The sequence below is a fragment of the Medicago sativa genome, chromosome 6, assembly GCF_051527215.1.
Source record: "Medicago sativa cultivar Bolivia chromosome 6, Bolivia_mono, whole genome shotgun sequence".
Lineage (NCBI taxonomy): Eukaryota > Viridiplantae > Streptophyta > Magnoliopsida > Fabales > Fabaceae > Medicago > Medicago sativa.
Genome location: NC_140754.1, coordinates 79,129,058 through 79,148,298, shown reverse-complemented (window position 1 = coordinate 79,148,298; position 19,241 = coordinate 79,129,058). Strand labels below are relative to the sequence as shown.

At 33.7% G+C, this 19,241-nt stretch overlaps 2 protein-coding genes across 2 annotated transcripts; both read left to right on the top strand.

Moving 5' to 3' along the window:
• The first annotated feature begins 47 nt into the window (after positions 1-47).
• LOC146917130 (uncharacterized) lies at positions 48-6,080 on the top strand. Its single transcript, XM_085718922.1, has 4 exons — positions 48-365; positions 541-700; positions 3,323-4,105; positions 5,061-6,080. Exons 1-4 carry the CDS (start codon positions 293-295, stop codon positions 5,173-5,175), a joined length of 1,131 nt encoding a protein of 376 aa, XP_085575048.1. The 5' UTR covers positions 48-292; the 3' UTR covers positions 5,176-6,080.
• A 3,600-nt stretch (positions 6,081-9,680) lies between these two features.
• Positions 9,681-14,908, top strand: LOC146917129 (Cytochrome P450 superfamily protein). Its single transcript, XM_085718921.1, has 10 exons — positions 9,681-9,957; positions 10,552-10,778; positions 11,240-11,564; positions 11,675-11,824; positions 12,489-12,731; positions 12,860-12,943; positions 13,117-13,195; positions 13,855-13,976; positions 14,069-14,196; positions 14,508-14,908. The coding sequence occupies exons 1-10, from the start codon at positions 9,712-9,714 to the stop codon at positions 14,614-14,616; spliced, it is 1,713 nt and encodes a 570-aa protein (XP_085575047.1). The 5' UTR covers positions 9,681-9,711; the 3' UTR covers positions 14,617-14,908.
• The last annotated feature ends 4,333 nt before the right edge of the window (positions 14,909-19,241 follow it).

Below are 19,241 nucleotides of genomic sequence, written 5' to 3'. Positions count from 1 at the left end.
ATTTTTATTAGAGGACTAAATTGAGTTTTCCCATTTTTTTGAAGGACATAAACCATTCTCCACTTCAGAAATTTTGAAAATCGTGTAAAACGACGAAAAACCATTACCATTTCTACGCCGTTTTGAGATTTGAACAAAGGAACTAAACCTGCAAAACCCTAAACCCTCTTCTCTCTCTCTCTCTCTCTCTCTCTCTCTCTCTCTCTCTCTCTCTCTCTCTCTCTAAGATCATACATGAAAATCGAAGTTGCAGAAAATCACATCGAAGAATAACCTAACAAGTACAACAAACATGAGAAAGAAGCTTCTCATCACACTCTCCTCCTTCCGCAAAATCCACAATTTCACTCCAAAACCCAATCACAGTAACTTCCTTCTTTTTTCTCTCATTCGCATCATTTTTACCTTTTCTTTGTTAATTTCAGTTATTCTTTCGCAATGTAACCATTTCGAATCAACTTTGAAATTGAAAATGAAATTGAAATTTAATTGCGTTAGAAATTATGTGATCATGATTATATCTGTTGTGTTATTTGACAGTGTCTTTTGAGGTTGGATCATCAAAGTTGCAGTGGCGTGGATGGTCACATGCTGCTGCTGCTTGTGTTTCTTCGGAGACTTCAGATACTCGTCCGCGGAAAAACGGGTCGAGGGTTCCTAAACATGAACGGAGAGCTATGGTGGAGTCTTTTGTGAATAAGTATTTTCTATGTTTCTTTTCAAGTTGAAGCTTTTGTTTAATGTTTTATGAAGCTTTTGTTTAATGTTTTACGATGTTTCATGCATTATGCACATTGTGGCATTTTGGCCGTTGTAACATTGACACTCTGATGGAAAAGGTGTGTCTGGTGTCTGACATGTGTCGGTGTCTGACACCAACACATGTGATTACATTCAATTAATTCATTTTTTTCAAGTTTTTACCGGTGTTGACGTGTCAATGTCGTGTTCGTGTAAGGGCTTCATAGATTTTGGCATATGAAATGTATGGTTTGTAATAGAGATAGATGCATGGATTGTTGGCCCATATCAGCTTTGTTTTCTGGTGAAATTAGAATTGGCTAAGTAACATGGATTTGGCATCTTAAGGGTATGTTTGGATGGAGGGTTTTGGAGGGGAGAACTCACTTTTCTCTTTTAATCATGGACATTATAATATTTTTTTTATTATAATTACGGACATTATAATATGGATTTGGCATCTTAAGTATTTTCTATGTGTCTTTTAAAGTAGAAGGTTTTGTTTAATGTATTGTGATGTTTCATACATTATGCACATTGTGGATTTTGGCCTTTGTAACATTGACTCTTTTCTGATGGAAGGTGTGCCCGGTGTCCGAAATTTGTCGGTGTCTGACACCAACATATGTGATTATGTTCAATTAATTCATTTTTTTTTTTCAAATTTTTATCGGTGTTGACGCATTAGTATTGTGTTTGTGTCAATGCTTCATAGAATTTGGCATATGAAATGTATGCATTCTTGGCCTATACCAGCTTTGTTTCCTGGTGAAATTAGAATTGACTAAGTAACATGGATTTGGAATCTTAAGTGTTCGTTTGGTTTCAGAGAACATTTTCTGTTTTTATGTTCAGTTTTGGGTACAAAGATGTCACATGTTTCACTCTGTATCCTGTTCTCAGTTTTCTAAGGGCCTGGTTTTATAAGGGTCTGTTTGATTAGAGGGGAGGGAAGGAGAAGACTTATTTTAGATTTAGTTGTTTGGTTCAATTTATTGGAGGGGAGCTAAAATGCACTTAGAAGAGATTTGGCTCCTATCAAAGCAGAGTAGTTAATAGCGGCGCTATAGCGGCCAATAGCGGCCGCGCGGTGCGGTGCGGTACCGGACCGCTATGCAATAAGCCATGGCGTAGCGTTATGAGATAGCGGCGCAATAGCGGCCGCAACACTGCATAGCGGTTTTGCAGTCTAGCACCGCTATTTCATTTTACGTGAAAATACAAGATTCTCCTTGGTTTTAAAAAAAAAAACAAGGGTATTTTTGTCATTTTTGTCAAACCCTAATAACTTCAGTTTCTCTCTTCCTTCTTTCATTCTTTACGGCGCCTTTCATCTTCTCACCCCAAAACGCATTTCTCGCAAAAAACGGACGATCTGTACATCTTCTCACCGTAAAACGCCGTCGTTGCTTTATATTAGATAATCATCATTGATTTCCAATGCTATGTTATGTTGGAATTATCAGTTCTTTTCTTTAGGATTTAATGTTTTGAATTTTTGTTAAGACTTTTGAATTTTGATATTATGTTGGAGACTTGAAAGCTTTCGTAATGTTTTGAATTTTGGTGGTTTGTAACTTTGAATGATTTTGAGTAAAACATTTCATAAGATTTAGGTGGTTTGTAACTTTGTGTGATTTATGAATGTGTCATGAGATTTGAATGTTATATTTAATTTTATATTAGATATATGTTTGTTTATAATTTATAGTATTATTTATATAATTTGTCCTAAAAGTTATGAAATAGCGGTCATAGCGCTAGGCGCTATCCCGCTATAGCATTTTTGGGGTCGGCCGCTACGCGCCGCTATCTGCTATTAACTACTATGTATCAAAGAATGGAGGAATTCGGAGGGGAGATAGTATTTGTTTAAAACTTGGGCTTAAATACCATTTATTTAATGTGACATCAAATGTTACTTCCATTTCTGCTTTCTTAATGTCCTCAAAAAATAACAGTTGTGTCTTCCTGGAGTGATCTCTGTTCTTTATGTTTTTATAATATATTTTTCTGTCGAGCTACATTGCTATATTTATAGACATTTAACTGACATAATTTACATACGCATATTTGGCCCCCTAAAAAAAACTAACCAAGGGCCGCGACATTATAGCCTGCATGAACAATAATTGAACTGTTTTTATGGTCATTTTTTTTTCTCTTTTCAAATGTGCTTCTTATAGCTAAACCTTTGTCTATGATCAACAATAAAATAGTATGTTTATGTAGCTTCTTTTTAAGTTGTCCTACCTTAGGGTTTCTGTTCATTTAATGGGTTAGTTCATGCTGGGATAACCAATCATGTATTTATTTCCACATTCTTGTGTTGGATTTATTCCTTGCAAGAAGGGTTCTCATTTTTATGTTGTCCTGTTCTGTGATGATGAGCTGAATCTCCCTAATTTTCTAATAGACGTGGAGAAAAGTGTGACATTCTTAAATGCTCCTTCATTATTATCTCTTGAAATAATGTCAACATATTGAAGCTCTCATCAGCTTTGGATTTTGATTAACAAGTAAATGATCTGTGTGGACTCCTGTTATTGTAGAAAGAATTGAATATATTTTCTCTCTGCAGGTATAAATCAGAGAATGCTGGAAAATTGCCAGCAATAAAATATACCCAGAAAGAAGTTGGTGGAAGTTATTATACTGTTCGGGACATCATTCAGGAACTAAAATACAAGTCCAAAGTGAAATCTTTAAATAGCATGGATGAGATATTAGTCGAAAAAGTATTAGATGAAAGTAAACTTAAAACTGCTGAATCTGTGGATGTTTCATATGGAAATATCGAGACTGCCAAAGACAGGCCTATCCAAAATGATTCTCAGTCAGTACTTTTAGATGACAAAGAGGCCGTTAACACTGGTTGTGAGCTTCTTGAAGAAAAGAGAGGGCCACAGACTTCCTCTTGGGAGGGAAGGTTGTCTTATGAAGTCGAAACCATAACTACACCAGTAAGTATTGATAAGAGAAGGGAGCAACCGGCCTTGGAAGACATGTATAGCGAAGCTTCCCATTCTAATTCCGAGGTGACAAATGACGTCAAGAGTGATGAAGCTGTATCTAGTTCCCCTTCTGATTATGTTGCACCTGAAATACACCAGCTGAAAGAAGAAATAGATCAGGTTTCTGCTCCGATAGTTGAAAAATCTGGCAGTAGTTTCAGCAAAGATCAGATTGATGATTCTAAGTCTGTAGATATAAAAAATCATCCAACAAACGAGATTAAAAGTTTTGACAAAGCAGGACTTGAGAGAGAAGTGCAAGATGGTGCACAAGACCTTCCTGGTGTGGATAGTCTACAGCATAAAAAGGAGCAATCTCAAGGGTCTTTGAAATTGGATGAGTCAAAAATGTAAGTCTAATATATTTAGATACCTATAGCTTCATTATTATGATTATTACAGTGTTTTTATTTTTATTTTCATTATCTCTTAAAAAATACCAGCACTAGTGTATATCATTTGAACCCTATGAATAGGGTTTGGTGATGTTACACTTGCATGTAGTTGAGAGTAAGGTTTTGGTGCTGAATTTCTTGAGGGATTAGCTCTCAGCATTTTCTATTTATAATGAAAATATGTACAAAGTAAATCCTATGATTATAGGGATTCAATCTGATCTATATCTAACTAAATTACATAAGAGATATACACAAGCAAATAAGGAATATTTACATAGAAAAAAATTATGAAGACAATATCTCGGTCTATAATTATATTTATTACACATAACTTACAGTAGTTGAGCAGTTAAATATTCCATTTGTGCTCCTGTGTTTGTGCATAAAACTATTGATAAACTATTTCAAAGCACCAAAATAAGTAACTTTTAGTAAATCTTCTTGCTACATTAATATACTCCCTCCGTTTCAAAATGAGTGTCGTTTTAGGTGTTTACACACATATTAAGAAATGCAATGATTAAGAGAAAGAGAATGGTTATTTTACCAAATTATCCTTATTAACTATTGGTTAGTTTCAAAAGTAATACTTTGGAAGTAGTGTGCAGAGTATTAATTGGAGGGTACAATTGAAAAGAAAAAGTTATTATTGCATGGAAACCGAAAGCGACACTCATTTTGAAACAGAGGGAGTATATTATAGCATTTCTTGAGTCTTATTAGAACTAATGTATGTATTCTATCTGGAGTTTGCATTAATGGATGGTTTTTCGTGCAAAGGATATACAACTGTGATTTGCATTAACTTACAAATTACAGATCACTTTATTTCCGGTCATGCCATACTATTCTTTCCAGTAATATTGCTATAGGATATTGAGGTTTCTTTCATTTTCCTAATATCTAGGGATAGCTCTAACAAGAGGGAGAGCAGTGTTGCAGTTGCATCAGACAAATCAACTTTGTGGGGAAATCTGAAGTCATTTGCAGATGGTGTCTTAAACATCTGGAGAAAGTTATGAAGCTTTGTGAACTTCTATGCTGCAGCTTGGAAGCACTTCAATATTTTTGCAACTCTGATGGTATGTGTATGGTTCATGAGATGCATGACTTATTCATTACCTGGCATCCTTCCTGTAAAATCTATTATCTTTCTTGCTATCATTCAACATTTTAGCCAAGTTTCTTCTGTGCTCCTGCTTGCAGTACTTTTTCAAATGGAAAACATTTGAAAGAGTTTCTAGTTCTACTATTCCATTGCCCCCATTTAGGTAAAATCAAAAGCACTTTGATTCCCAATTGAGTAAATTAGCTTCACATTGTAAATGATTTGTGAACAATAGAAAAGGAAATTCAAGATGTTGCAATTTAATCCCCTACTCAAATTGTTTTCATGGATTACAATGTTTACATATGAATTTGAGCTGGTGCGAAAGGTGTGAAGGGTGCAGAGTAGCCAAGGTCGGTTGTCACATCTATTTATGATTTTGCATTTTAGAGAGCATTGGAAGAGTATTCAACTTGAGAGTATAACTGATTTTCAAGGAATGCTATTTTTGTCCCATGGAAATGAAGACTCACATAGAGGAATTGAAGATGGTAGGGTTTTATGAAATGTAATTTTTTGAACTTCCACATAAGGTATAATGGTCACCCGTCATCCGAATTATACTTTATTCCATGCTAACTTGCAAAGCATGTGGTTAGAAACTTAGAATAGAAACTACTGTTATTTTCGGGGTTAAATCAAAAGTTAACATAGATGCTGATGGATATGCTGCTTGTTTTCGTCACTTTGTGCATTCACATTAAAACCTTTGATGTAATTGGCTTCCCATCTGCCATCTCTGAAATGTTTTCAACATTGCCAGATTAGAATGTGATGTCCAACATTTATGTTAGGACTGCCTACCATACGTTCGATCCACATGCTGCTGAATGTGTGCTTTGTATGAATTGGTTAACCTTCTTTTATTTTTTAATAATATACTATCTGGCATAGGGAACAACAATTCAGGTTATAAATGACATGTAAGGCTGGGCATTGTTGAGTTTGCTTCCCTCCCAATGCTATTAATAGCAATGGGATTTACTTTTGTGATGCAATAAATAATAGCATTGAGTTTTGAATGAGAATAAATATATGATGTTCCAAGATCAGGTACATGTTTATGATGATATTCTTTCATGGATATCCATATAGTTGAGTTGAATGAGCTTGTGCAAAGTTTTCGTTTCGTTAATTGCAATGTCATGAAAAAGCTCGTGTCTAATGTGAAATGATGCAGTGGAATGATGTATGGTTATTATTGATTTAATTTCAAATAATTGTTATTTAAATTTATTAAAGGTAAGTGCACTCTTAATTTCCAAAGAAAAGTTGACTTGAGTTATAGTTTTTCATTGCTCTGTGGCACCTAGGTTTCAAGACAATGTTGCCAAGATGAAAGTGTAAATCTGATGATACCTGAATGTAATGAGAGGCTTATATTCTTGTGTCCAACTGTTTGTTGAATTGAATAGTATATTTGTTTAGATTGCGTAGGATGCACACACAATATATATATATATATATATATATATATATATATATATATATATATATATATATATATTCTTTTGTAGCAAACAAAGATGTATGGCTTGTTACAATGTGCATCACTGATTACATCAAGTTGCCTAACCATTTGCAGAGCATATGGTAGTATAAAATAGAAAAATGACAGATATTGGTTGATTTTGTAAGATAACTATAACTCACGTATTTGGTTTATTTTAATTAACTATAAGATGCTTATATTTGATAAAATTAATAAGGTGCCTTTTACATACAATAAACCTGGCAATCCTCAACTATTTTTTTAATGTAAAAGCAATTTCAGTTTTATATCTGATTCTCGTATCTCAGTTTATTTGAATAAGAAGCTGTTCATATTAGCTCTTAACATCAGAATGCTTCTAGAAAAAATTTTAACAGTATTTTATAACTAAGCAGCTTTTCATACGTTTGCTAGTTTATTCCTTCTGGCTGGTGGGAACTGGGAACTAAAAAAAATGCTGAACTGTTTTGGTGTATACAATAAAATAAATATAAAGAGGATGTGAGAATTTGATGCAGAATATCATACAAATATTAGTCTACGAAAATCTTATCCAATCGGTTATCCATATAATAACTGACTAAATATTATTATGGTCTCATTTCCTATGTTTAAGGTAGAATAGAAACCATTTTATATTAAAAATAAGTAGAATTGATAGAGGCATTATATGAAAAGAATTTGTATTTAAATGATAAAATTACTATTATAGAAAAGAAAAAAGAAATAGAATAGAGTGAGAGGATGATATTTCCAGTTTAAACTAAAGAAGACCTTAGAGCTCAAAAAAACATTTACAAAAAGATTTACGTATATTTCTTTCCAAGGCACTAACGAAGTTTGAAGTTAAAATCTTTAGAATTCAATTACATACAAATTCAATATCTGTTTTTTTACTGCTAGACCAAACCCTTAGAATTCTATCACATGTATGTAGATACTAATAAAAGGTGAATTATGATTGGAACAATATATAAACGATAAAATATACTCTCTAATAAAATATACTCTCTAATTTAAATTGGAGTTAGATACATAATTCTTCTAATATGAAAAGAATCCGATATATTCCATCAATACAAGTCAAATATTCAAGAGTGCATGACATTTGATATACTGAAGTGTCGGTTTAAATTTGTCATATTCCTCTTCTCTACATAATGTGTGTCAAGTTTGGCCACCAAATACCAAAAAAAAAAACTTAAAGATCATTAGTGTATGGCATTGAAGCAAGAGTAGTGCTAACAACATTCTCTTTTAATCATTCTCTCTAATACTCACTTCTTTATTGGTTTAAATCATTGTAGATTTACACTTTAAAAATAGAACCCACACCAAGTGGTGAGACATACATTAATTTCATCCAATAAAAGAGCACAGTGTTAGAGAGAATATTTAAAAATGAGTGTTGCTAAGATTCATCTCAAAGCAAACTACATTGATTTGCTGACATATCTGACATTGTTTGCTTGGCTGGTTGTTGCTGGCATTTAAAATAAGGGAAATGTTAACCAGTGCCCCCGGGGCACTGGTTAAGGAAACATATATAGTAATAATGCATTGAAACTTGTGAAGTCAACTCTTTAAAGATTTAAAAAAATATTACTTTTAAACTAAAACTTTCTTTTTTTGGTTTCTTTAACCAGTGCCCCGGGACACCACCGGTTAACACAACCCGTGTGTGTATAATAAATCAGCCAATAAGCCTTCAACATTCGTTTACTTAAAATAATTTACTGCAAAACTTTTTAGGGTGCTGATTCCCGAAAAGAGGCCTTAAAATTGGGATTCTTGTTCATTTAGTGGCTCCATGATAACCCAACTCCTAGTTTCCACTTTCCAATTAGACCCATTATTTGTGACCTAACATAGCAACAGAATGTTTTTCCTCCTGAAATGGATTGTGTTTTACACTTCATCATAAGGATAAAAAAGGGTTTTGTTAACCAGTACCCGTGGCACTGGTTAAAGAATCCAAAAGTAGAAAAATTGTCTTGAAAATATAAACTGTTACTTTTGACTAACTAATTATTACAGCACTTTTTAATAAAATCTTCCGTCTTATAGTTAGCTGCTTAACCAATGCCCCGGAGGCACCGGTTAATATTCTCAAAAAAAAAGAGTAACACATATACCAAAAAATAGGTGGATACTTTTTAAATTTGTAGTCTTATATAGTGTAAGTTTGGTTTGCGGTGAATTTGAGAGTTGCGATGAACTATTGTGATTTTACATAAATTATAAAATGTAGTTTATGTAAAATTACGGCATGTTTTTGACAAATCACCAGAATACCTAAAATGTATTTATGTTGTTTATCTTTATCTATCTTATATTAGCATGTGAAAAATAAGCAAGAGACGACATATCTATGGTTTAATATTTTAGAACTCAATGTGAACGTCTAAACGATACAACTTTTAAGTTATAGTTCAACCGCAACCCTGATATAACTTATCAAATAAACATTGATATGAAGTATATCTGACTATAAAAAAAATTGCAAGGGAGACTGGGAATAATTTTTACTCATCAACCTATTTTTAGCAAATATGAGTAGATCACTCACTTAAAGAGTTTGATCATGTTATTTTTTATTTTTTTTTTGGAGAGTTTGATCATATCTTTGCTCAGTTAATTTGATTAGTAAGTTAAAAAAATTGAGGATTGGATAACTCAACTCGTTGGTTGGAGATAAATGATTAAAAGAGTTGAAGACTAGGATCACCTATTCTAGGTCTTTCCTCCTCAAATGGTAAAATGTGATTGTAGTGTTTGTGATTAAAAGAATTTGATTGTAGTGTTTGTTCAAATATGAAATATATTTTTATTAACAAAAATGTGTGTCCATCACTTGAATAAGACAAATTGTTCAATTCATTACCACATAACTATCTAACGTAAAATGGACAAGTCAAACTCTAGCTAACTTTTCTCTATGACAACCTTTCCTACTTGATGATTATACACCTTATTTTGTGCTCAAAAAATTTGCACTTAAAATATAAAATGCACACCAAAAAAAGTGCTATTTTGGACCAGTTTAAGACACCATTTTCCTTATATATTCAGATTATAACAAAATCATTACAAGGCAGATACTTCAATCTCCTTCTCTTCAAATCAAGCTATAAGCTTATAAGGAATATATACACAAAGTTCTTAATTTTGTGTATGTTTTTACTTCATCAGCAAAACCATAAGGTTATTTTCATTATCACTTTTTTTCCCAAGTGCCTCACACATCATAAAGATTCATAGTATCTATCATTTATTTGTTAAGATTTGATATTTTTGTAAGTGAGATTATGGAAGGGTCATCAAATCTTACATATAGTTGAAATTGTTGTAGGAGTATTATTAGTAGCCAAGTCTTAGATATATGTGATTCTCTTTAGATTGCATATTAAACTAAAAAAAAAATTGGATTGATATTAATTTATTAAAAAAAGTTGTTAGCTTGTGAACTTGTTCCAACTTTTTTCATTTAATTTAAATTTTCTTGTATCTTTATGTGTTCAAATTTGTTTTAGAAAAAAGATTCTGAGAATGATTTATTCATGAATTAGAAGACCAAGTTAACATGGCCCTACTAGATCTTCATAAGGTCAACTAAGCATGTTCACCAGTTACATATAAATTCTTTTATTTATTTATTGTGTTTTTATAATAATAAGTTCACATTTGCATTGAAAAAGTGATTGCCATGTTGTGTAGCACACTATAAATATTTAATTTCTCTGCAAGGTAGAGAGGTGTAATAATCTCTTCTTTTTTTCTCAATTTTATTTGAAACAGAAAATGAGAGAAAATATTTCAGAAACATGGTTAGTGATGATCATTGTGATATTGTTCACTGCAATATTTGCAAAAGTAATTCAAATCAAGAAAAGGAAGGAAGAGAAAAGCATAGGAAGATTGCCACCAGGAAGGAGAGGTTGGCCTTTGATAGGTGACAGTATCAATTGGTACAATGCTGTTGCAAGTTCTCATCCTCCTCAATTTGTTGAAGAAATGGTGCAAAGGTATTTACTAGTAATATAAAATTTGAGTAAATATACAAGTTGGTTCTGAAATTGTAGAGTTGTATCAATTTAGTCCTCACACATTATCAATATTTCAAACTGAATTGAAATTTTGCAATTTTAAAGATAATTTTGGGAATGTCGATAATGCGAGGAACTGAATTGATACAGTTCTATACTTTCAAGGACTAATTTGATAATGCAAGGAATTTGTTAGAAATGCCTTGTAAAAATCATTCTAACCATTGTTTATAGAGGGAGGGACTATAGTACTATATCATAGCAGCATTTGAACAGATCTCTATTGTTCCGCGATATGCTATGAGTATAAAATATTGCCAAATAGAGATTATAGCGGCATTATAGCGCTGTTGTGTCGAGAAATTTAAACAAACTTCTAGTTTTTTCTATCCACAATCACAACGCTGTTTTCTAACAGATAAATCTTCCATTTGGCTTAGGTATGGTAAGATATTTTCATGCAGCCTATTTGGAAAATGGGCAGTGGTGTCATCTGATCCGAGCTTCAATCGTTTTGTAATGCAAAATGAAGGAAAATTATTCATGTCAAGTTATCCAAAATCTTTTAGAGATTTGGTTGGTAAAAATGGTGTGATTACAGTTCAAGGAGAGCAACAAAGGAAACTACATGGAATCGCATCCAATATGATGCGATTAGATAAGCTTAAGTTCCATTTCATGAATGATATACAAAATGTCATGATCAAAACTTTGAGCAATTTTAAAAACCAACAAGTCATTCTTCTCCAAGATGTTTGTAGAAAGGTAACAATCCATTTTCTTTCTAACAACATTTTCATTTTCAATTATGAGAAATTTATCAGATTTAGTACAAGTCACTCATTTTGAACTAATGTGTACATGATTTAATGCAGGTAGCTATAAATTTAATGGTTAATCAACTATTAGGGGTTTCAAGCGAGTCTCAAGTGAATGAAATGGCTCAGTTGTTTTCTGATTTTGTCGATGGTTGTCTATCCGTTCCCATCAACATCCCTGGCTCTTCATACCACACTGCTATGAAGGTACGATGAGTAAACTTTTAGACCAATGATATATAAAGAGAGTAGAATTGCAAAATGAAAACAAAAGAGTGTTAAGAAGTCGGTATTTTTTAGCTACATAACGTTGAACTACATTTCAAAGAAATGAGTTTATTGTTCTCATGATCATGTCCTTCAAGAACCATCTTATATGAAGTACTTGAAATTGTCCATTTCAAATAACACTGCAAGCCATAATTAGGCGCAAATTTTTCTCGTCTGGCTTATTGATTGTTATGCAAGTAAATCACCATTTTAGTGCTTGAAATTGTAAGATTCTGTCAATTTCGTACCTCAAATTTAAGAAATAGAAATTCAGTCTCTTAAATAAATCAATGCTGGTCAATCTAGTCCTTTTTCTGAATTTAGTACCACAGTTTTAAGGTTCTATGCTTGTCAAGATGCAGCAAAAGACTACTCATTCAAGTCAATATGTAACTCTTTCATTGGTTTTGATTAATGTAATTCTTTCTCGACTGTTACAATTTCAAGTACTGAAATGCTGATTCGTTGATTGTTATGTTAATCGATTAATCTTATAAGAGTTTTTCTATCATGTGCAAATTTGCACGTGTTAATTAAATTACTTAGGCAAAATATAATTCTAGATTAATCGGATATTGATGTGACATTCTTTGGATATCAGGCAAGAGAGAAAATCATAAGTAAAATAAACAAGATCATAGAGGTCCAGAGACAAAATGGTCCTCCAACAGAAGGTAATAATGGTGTACTTGGAAGACTGATAGAGGAAGATAGTTTGCCAGATGATGCTGTTGCAGACTTCATCATCAATCTTCTATTTGCTGGCAATGAAACTACCACAAAAACAATGCTTTTTGCAGTCTATTTCCTTACTCAATGTCCTAATGCCATGAAGCAACTTCTGGTGTGTATACTAGAATTCATCTTTAAATTGATTTTCCTTATTTAGGTCCTGCATAGTTAAGCTACTTAATTAAGTGCTCATGTCCTAATGCTTTCTTACTAATTTCTGCATATAATTCTCTTGGACAGGATGAACAGGATTCTCTAAGGACTAATTTTGGAGAAGAATTTCTTACATGGCAGGACTATAAAGCAATGCCATTTACTCAATGTGTAAGTGATTAACATTTTTGGCTATTTTTCATAACAGATTGTCTTCAACTCAATTTTGATGAGGTAGTTCATCTCATAAATATTTTTCAATTGAAAGATATTAATTAAATTTATAGTTGGCATATTCAGTAGAGACCAGTTTGTTAAGGTTTCATTGTGTCTTCCACTAACAGGTCATTGATGAAACACTTAGACTTGGTGGCATTGCAATTTGGTTACTTAGAGAAGCTAAAGAAGACATTCAATACCAAGGTACACAATTTTGAGAGTGGTTGATAAGCAAGTTCAATGTATAAGAACTTATATCAGTATCCACTAATATGTTGATTATTGACAAGTCATTATCTATAATTATTTTAATTCTCTCAATGATTAAAATAACTTAAATAAATAATGTTTTGTCAACCTATTAGTATATGCAAGTATAATCTCTATTACGTTGAAAATGATATCATTTAATATTAGTACATGAATGAATATCCAATTTGGTCATGAAAATGTTGGACCGCATCAACATAGTCCCTACACCAACAACATTTCAAAATGATAAATTGAAAAATGTTAATCAGATTCGTCTCTCCATTGGTGTATTCGCACGAACTATAATGACATTATGTTGGTAATTTTATAGATACATTTGAAAGTTGAAACTAAGAGAATAATGTCGGGGATGTCATGAATGTATTTGATAACATATTTAGAGTCTAGACAGAGAGTTCGACCTGATTAATATTATACAATTTTAAAGATTATTTTGAAATATTAATAATGTGGAGGACTAAATTGATACTTGATATGGTCTTACAATTTCGGGACCAAATTATATATTGACTCATTAGTGCAGCTATGATATGCATGTAAAAGCTTAATACAATAAAATTACTGACAAAAACTCATCTATTTTTGAGCAGATTTTGTTATTCCAAAAGGATGTTTTGTGGTTCCATTTATCTCAGCAGTTCATTTAGATGAGAAAGTGTACAATGAAGCTAAAAATTTCAATCCTTGGAGATGGATGGAACCTGAAAATGAGGTTAATCCACATAACATTTTAGTGAATAATGTATATAATTTTGTACTTTTATTTCAATTTTTTTCTTAATTGTTATGGTCTTATTTATGAAGGAAAAGAGAAATTGGAGAAGTAGTCCATTTTATGCACCCTTTGGAGGAGGTGCTAGATTTTGTCCTGGAGCTGAGCTAGCTCGCCTTCAAATTGCTCTTTTTCTTCATTACTTTGTTACAAATTATAGGTAATGCCTCTCTCTCCCTCCCTCTTGACCATAGCAAACCTATGAAGCACAGACACGAACACCAGACACGGCACGGATACTGATACGCCGACATCGTTAATAATTTGAGATCGGTGGTTAATGGATTGTGACACCTTGTTATATTCATTAGTCATCCACCAAACATAATTAACTACATATTAGATCGGCGTTAACCATCCAAATTATTGTCGATTCTGTTGTAAAATTTGTGTTCCACTTGTATGACTTGTAGTTGAAGCATAATCTATCAAATTTGATCCTACCTAACATGTTTGAATGATTTACAACAGATGGAAACAAATGAAGGAAGATAGGATGTCCTTTTTTCCCTCAGCTCGGTTAGTGAATGGCTTTGAAATTTGTCTAACAAAAAGACATGATAATAATCAAAGAAACTGAAACATATGTCACATGTTCATCTCAAAATCCTCCAAAAGTTCTCAACTATTTTTTCAGTCACTGTTGTTTTCTCTGACTACATGTTTTTTCTGAGATACTCTCTCAGTTGTTGTCACAACAATTATGTGTTTCAGAGTTTATATTATGTTTTTATGTATACATAGTATATTATATAATATTTTTTTATTACTTGTTCATCACCCATGTAAGGGTTGTATACTTGTATTGTATAGTATAGTACACACCAGCTAAGACTTAAGGTGTTTTTTTTTTCAATTCATTTTTTCCTCCATAATCCAATGTTTATTATTTGTGTAAAAATAATTTGTTTTTGTTGGACTGTCTCTCTTTTCTACTCCTTTTATATTAGATTCACTAAAAAGGCACACATAATTTTGTTTTGAAAAGGCCAAAATATGAAATACAATCATGACATAAGAAGTGTTAAGATTGAAAAGATACAAATAAAAAGGCATCAAAATTGCAATGCCACCAAACCAAAAATAAAATTGATAATCAACTAGTAGATAAAACCATTGTTAAATATAAGTGGTTGAATGCTCCACTAATTGTAATCATAAGAACAACCCTTAACTTTAGACTTAATCTATGATCATACCAATATTTTAACCATTTCGAAATGTGAACTTGATAGACGATCTTGATTACCTAAAAACTCATAGTTATTATGCAAATTGACCATGCTGCAATCTAACCAAATCGAACGAAAATATTCATCTACTTGCTTTTTATGCGATATCAACCTATAAATTACAGCACATGACAATGGCTATTAGAAAATTGCTGTTCACACATTCCATATGGCTGGGACACACATGTAAAATACGCTTTTGCCCCCTCGGCAGTTAACTGCCGAGGAATTCAAAATGCGGCTGCAGTTAACTGCCGAGGAATTCCTCGATAGTTAACTGCCGAGGATTATGTTTCGTCAGATGAAACAGGAAACCTGCTCCCCCTACACACTATTTTCATCAACTTCCATACCATTTCATCCAATCCCCCCAAATCCAATAATTTTTTTTTCATCAAATCTTCATCCAAATGATTCAAGCATCAAGAATAGGAGCTATCAACACACTCTAGACGTAAAAAAACAGGTATTGAGCATTTTAATCGATTTATTTTTTGGTTATTGTATGGGTATCTACGTCAGTCACGTAGAACTCTGGCATGGGGAATCTCGGTAGTGTACTGCCGAGGAAAACCTCGGTACCTTACTACCGAGGAAAACCTCGGTAGTTAACTACCGAGGAACACTTAGGGAAAAAATTTGGTGCGAAAAAATGGCAGCTACTGCCATTTTTTCAAAAAAAAAATTTTGTTTTTTTTTGTTTTAGTTCATTATGGCATTGATGTTTATGCATTAGTTAGTTGTTAATTCATATTTATGTGTTGTTTAATTATAGTAATGACCGAGAACGCGGAAGATGTTTCGGAAGAGACAAAACGTAATTTTGTCCAAATTTCCGGAGATGTCAAGCCGCCTAAGGTTGAAGTCAAACCAAACATTGAACAAGCTTCTAAATATGTTAGCCCCGATGTCGTCCCACTTCAAGCCCACGAAGTGGACACGGCTAGGTTTTTTTCTGACGACATTAAGTTTCAAGATAGAGAAGAATTGCTTGGGTGGGTACGATGTCAAGCAAATAAGGCGGGATTTACGTTACACAAAGATCAAGCTTGATCCATCCAATATTGCGCCTAGTGTGTGAAAGGAGTGGAGCTCACAAAGTGCCTAAAAAAAAACCAAAGCATGCGACAACGGGCTCAAGAAAATGCGGGTGCTTGTTCATGATTAGTGGATATCAAAGTACGCAAACAAAGGAATGGGGATTGAACATTCTTAATGGAGTTCACAACCATGCGATGGAGCCGGCTTTAGAAGGACACATTCTTGCCGGTAGATTAAAGGAGGATGACAAGAAGATTGTACATGACTTGACCAAGAGCAAGATGCTTCCAAGAAATATTTTGATACACTTGAAGAACAAAAGACCACATTGCATGACAAATGTGAAGCAAGTGTACAATGAACGTCAAAAAATATGGAAGGCAAATAGAGGTGACAAGAAGCCGTTGCAATATCTAATCTCGAAGTTGGAGGAGCACAACTATACTTATTACTCAAGAACACATGGTGAAAGTAATACAATCGAAGATATCTTTTGGGCTCATCCAACATCCGTTAAGTTGTTTAACAATTTTCCAACGGTTTTGGTTATGGACTCCACCTACAAAACCAACTTGTATAAGATGCCAATGTTTGAGGTAGTTGGGGTAACTTCGACCGATTTGACATATTCGGTTGGGTTTGGATTCTTGATGCATGAGAAAGAGGAAAACTTTGTTTGGGTTTTAAAAATGTTGCGTAAACTTCTTACTTCAAAGATGAATATGCCTAAGGTGATTGTTACCAACAGAGATGGGTCTTTGATGAAAGCAGTTGGAATTGTTTTCCCGGAAAGTTATGGTATGAATTGTTACTTTCATGTGCAAGCAAATGTTAAACAAAGGTGCGTCTTAGATTGTAAATATCCTATGGGAAAAAAGGATGGGAAAGAGGTAAGTAATCGCGATGTTGTCAAGAAGATCATGAGGGCATGGAAAGATATGGTTGAATCGTCCACTCAAGAGTTATATGCAAATGCATTAGTGGAGTTCCAAGATGCTTGTAGTGATTTCCCACCTTTCCTAGCCTATGCCATGACCACCTTGAATGAAGTGAAGGAGAAAATAGTGAGGGTATGGACAGACCGTGTGTTGCATCTTGGTTGTAGATCCACCAATAGGGTAGAATCGGCTCATGCTTTGGTGAAGAAATATTTAGACAATAGTGTGGGTGATTTGGGTACTTGTTGGGAGAAAATACATAACATGTTGTTGCTTCAATACACTGCGATACAAACAGCCTTTGGTCAGAGCGTTACCGTGTTGGAACATAGATTCAAAGATGTCACTTTGTACTCCGGCTTAGGTGGTCATGTGTCTAGATATGCTTTGGACAACATTGCTATGGAAGAGTCACGTTGTAGGGAAACGTTGTGCATGAACAAGGAAATTTGTGGTTGTGTTCAAAGGACATCTTATGGCTTACCATGTGCATGCGAAATTGCAACTAAACTCCTTGAAGAAAAGCCAATTTTATTGGATGAGATACACCACCATTGGCAAAGGTTACGCATGGGAGAAGAAAGTAATGAACTTGGTTTTTCGGTGGATGATGAGTTGAAGGGTATTATAGAACGTCTCAAGAAACTCCCTTTCCAAATGAAGCTTGAAGTCAAGGAGGCTTTGCGGCAATTGGCATTTCCTGAAACCACCATGATGTCTCCACCACCACAAAAAGCAACAACCAAGGGAGCCAAGAAAAAAGTGGACATTGCGAGGTCTAAAGGAAGAATTACATCCACTAGCCGGATCCCTTCTTCTTGGGAGGTTGTTGATTCCCAAAATCCGGATAGTCAACCGTCACCATCACCAACAACATCATCATATAAAAGGAAAAAAGGTGCTCGTCTTGGTAAAGCACCAATTTCCCCACTTCCACCACCTTCTCGGTATCCAAAGCCTAAGGCTATCCCGGTTATGAGGCCTATTGATTATATGCCACGCTTCATGCTTCCATTTATTGAAAAAGTGGTGGATGTTATTGACGATGGACATTGTGGATTCCGGGCTATAGCCGAGTTCATGGGCTTAACCGAACAAAATCATCTCATGATTCGTACACATCTTATTCAAGAATTAAAAGATCATAGAGATGATTATGTTGAAGTATTTGCGGGTGAGGATCGTTATAACTACATTTTAAATGGCTTACATCCTCCCGCAAATACAAAAAGTTGTGCACATCTTGTTGATAAGTGGTTGACTTTTCCGGACATGGGGCACATTGTTGCCAATTATTACAAAAGGTGTGTGGTTGTGTTGACAAATCTTGAACTTGGTAACTCGGAATCTTTTTTTCCACTAAGAGGGCCACCACCGCCGGGTAAGCAAAAAACTCCCATCATGTGCCTTGGGGTAATTCCTAATCACTTTGTGCTTATTTACTTGAGGAATGGTTGTCCACTACCTCCATCATCTACGGAGTGGCACAATCACAAGAAACAAGATGTGGTGACTTGGGAAGATGAGTATTTGGATCAACATGAGTTGTTCCGAAAGCTCATGGCTATTGAAAGTGGAAACAAACCGCCGAAACCACAAAAGGAATCAAACAAAGCGGCGCCTATTTTGTTGGACACTCCCGAAAAACCAAAGCAACAATTTGAAGTTATTGCGGAAGATGAGGAAGATTTTATGTCACTTGATCTTCTCCAATCACTTGGCAATTAACTAGGGATTTTTTTGTCGGTGTTAGTCCTTTTTTTTGGTAGAAATTACACCGACGTATATTTTGGGGTCAAAATTGTAATGCCAATTTTTTGTGGCCAATATATAAGTAACATTATGTAAATGATATTGATATATATGATAATATGACTTTTATTGACTTGAAACTAGTGCAATACTTATTTATAGCTTATTAATGTTTACGCATTTGATTTATTCGTTATTACATTCCATTTAATTTTGTTCTAATCTATGATTATTTTGTTAAA

Coding starts and splice junctions, on each gene's coding strand:
- LOC146917129 (XM_085718921.1), top strand. CDS start 9,712: ATGATTATACACCTTATTTTGTGCTCAAAAAATTTGCACTTAAAATAT. Junction 12,944..13,116: donor CAATGCCATTTACTCAATGT/GTAAGTGATTAA, acceptor TTCCACTAACAG/GTCATTGATGAAACACTTAG. Junction 13,196..13,854: donor AGAAGACATTCAATACCAAG/GTACACAATTTT, acceptor ATTTTTGAGCAG/ATTTTGTTATTCCAAAAGGA.
- LOC146917130 (XM_085718922.1), top strand. CDS start 293: ATGAGAAAGAAGCTTCTCATCACACTCTCCTCCTTCCGCAAAATCCAC. Junction 701..3,322: donor GTGGAGTCTTTTGTGAATAA/GTATTTTCTATG, acceptor TTCTCTCTGCAG/GTATAAATCAGAGAATGCTG. Junction 4,106..5,060: donor AAATTGGATGAGTCAAAAAT/GTAAGTCTAATA, acceptor CCTAATATCTAG/GGATAGCTCTAACAAGAGGG.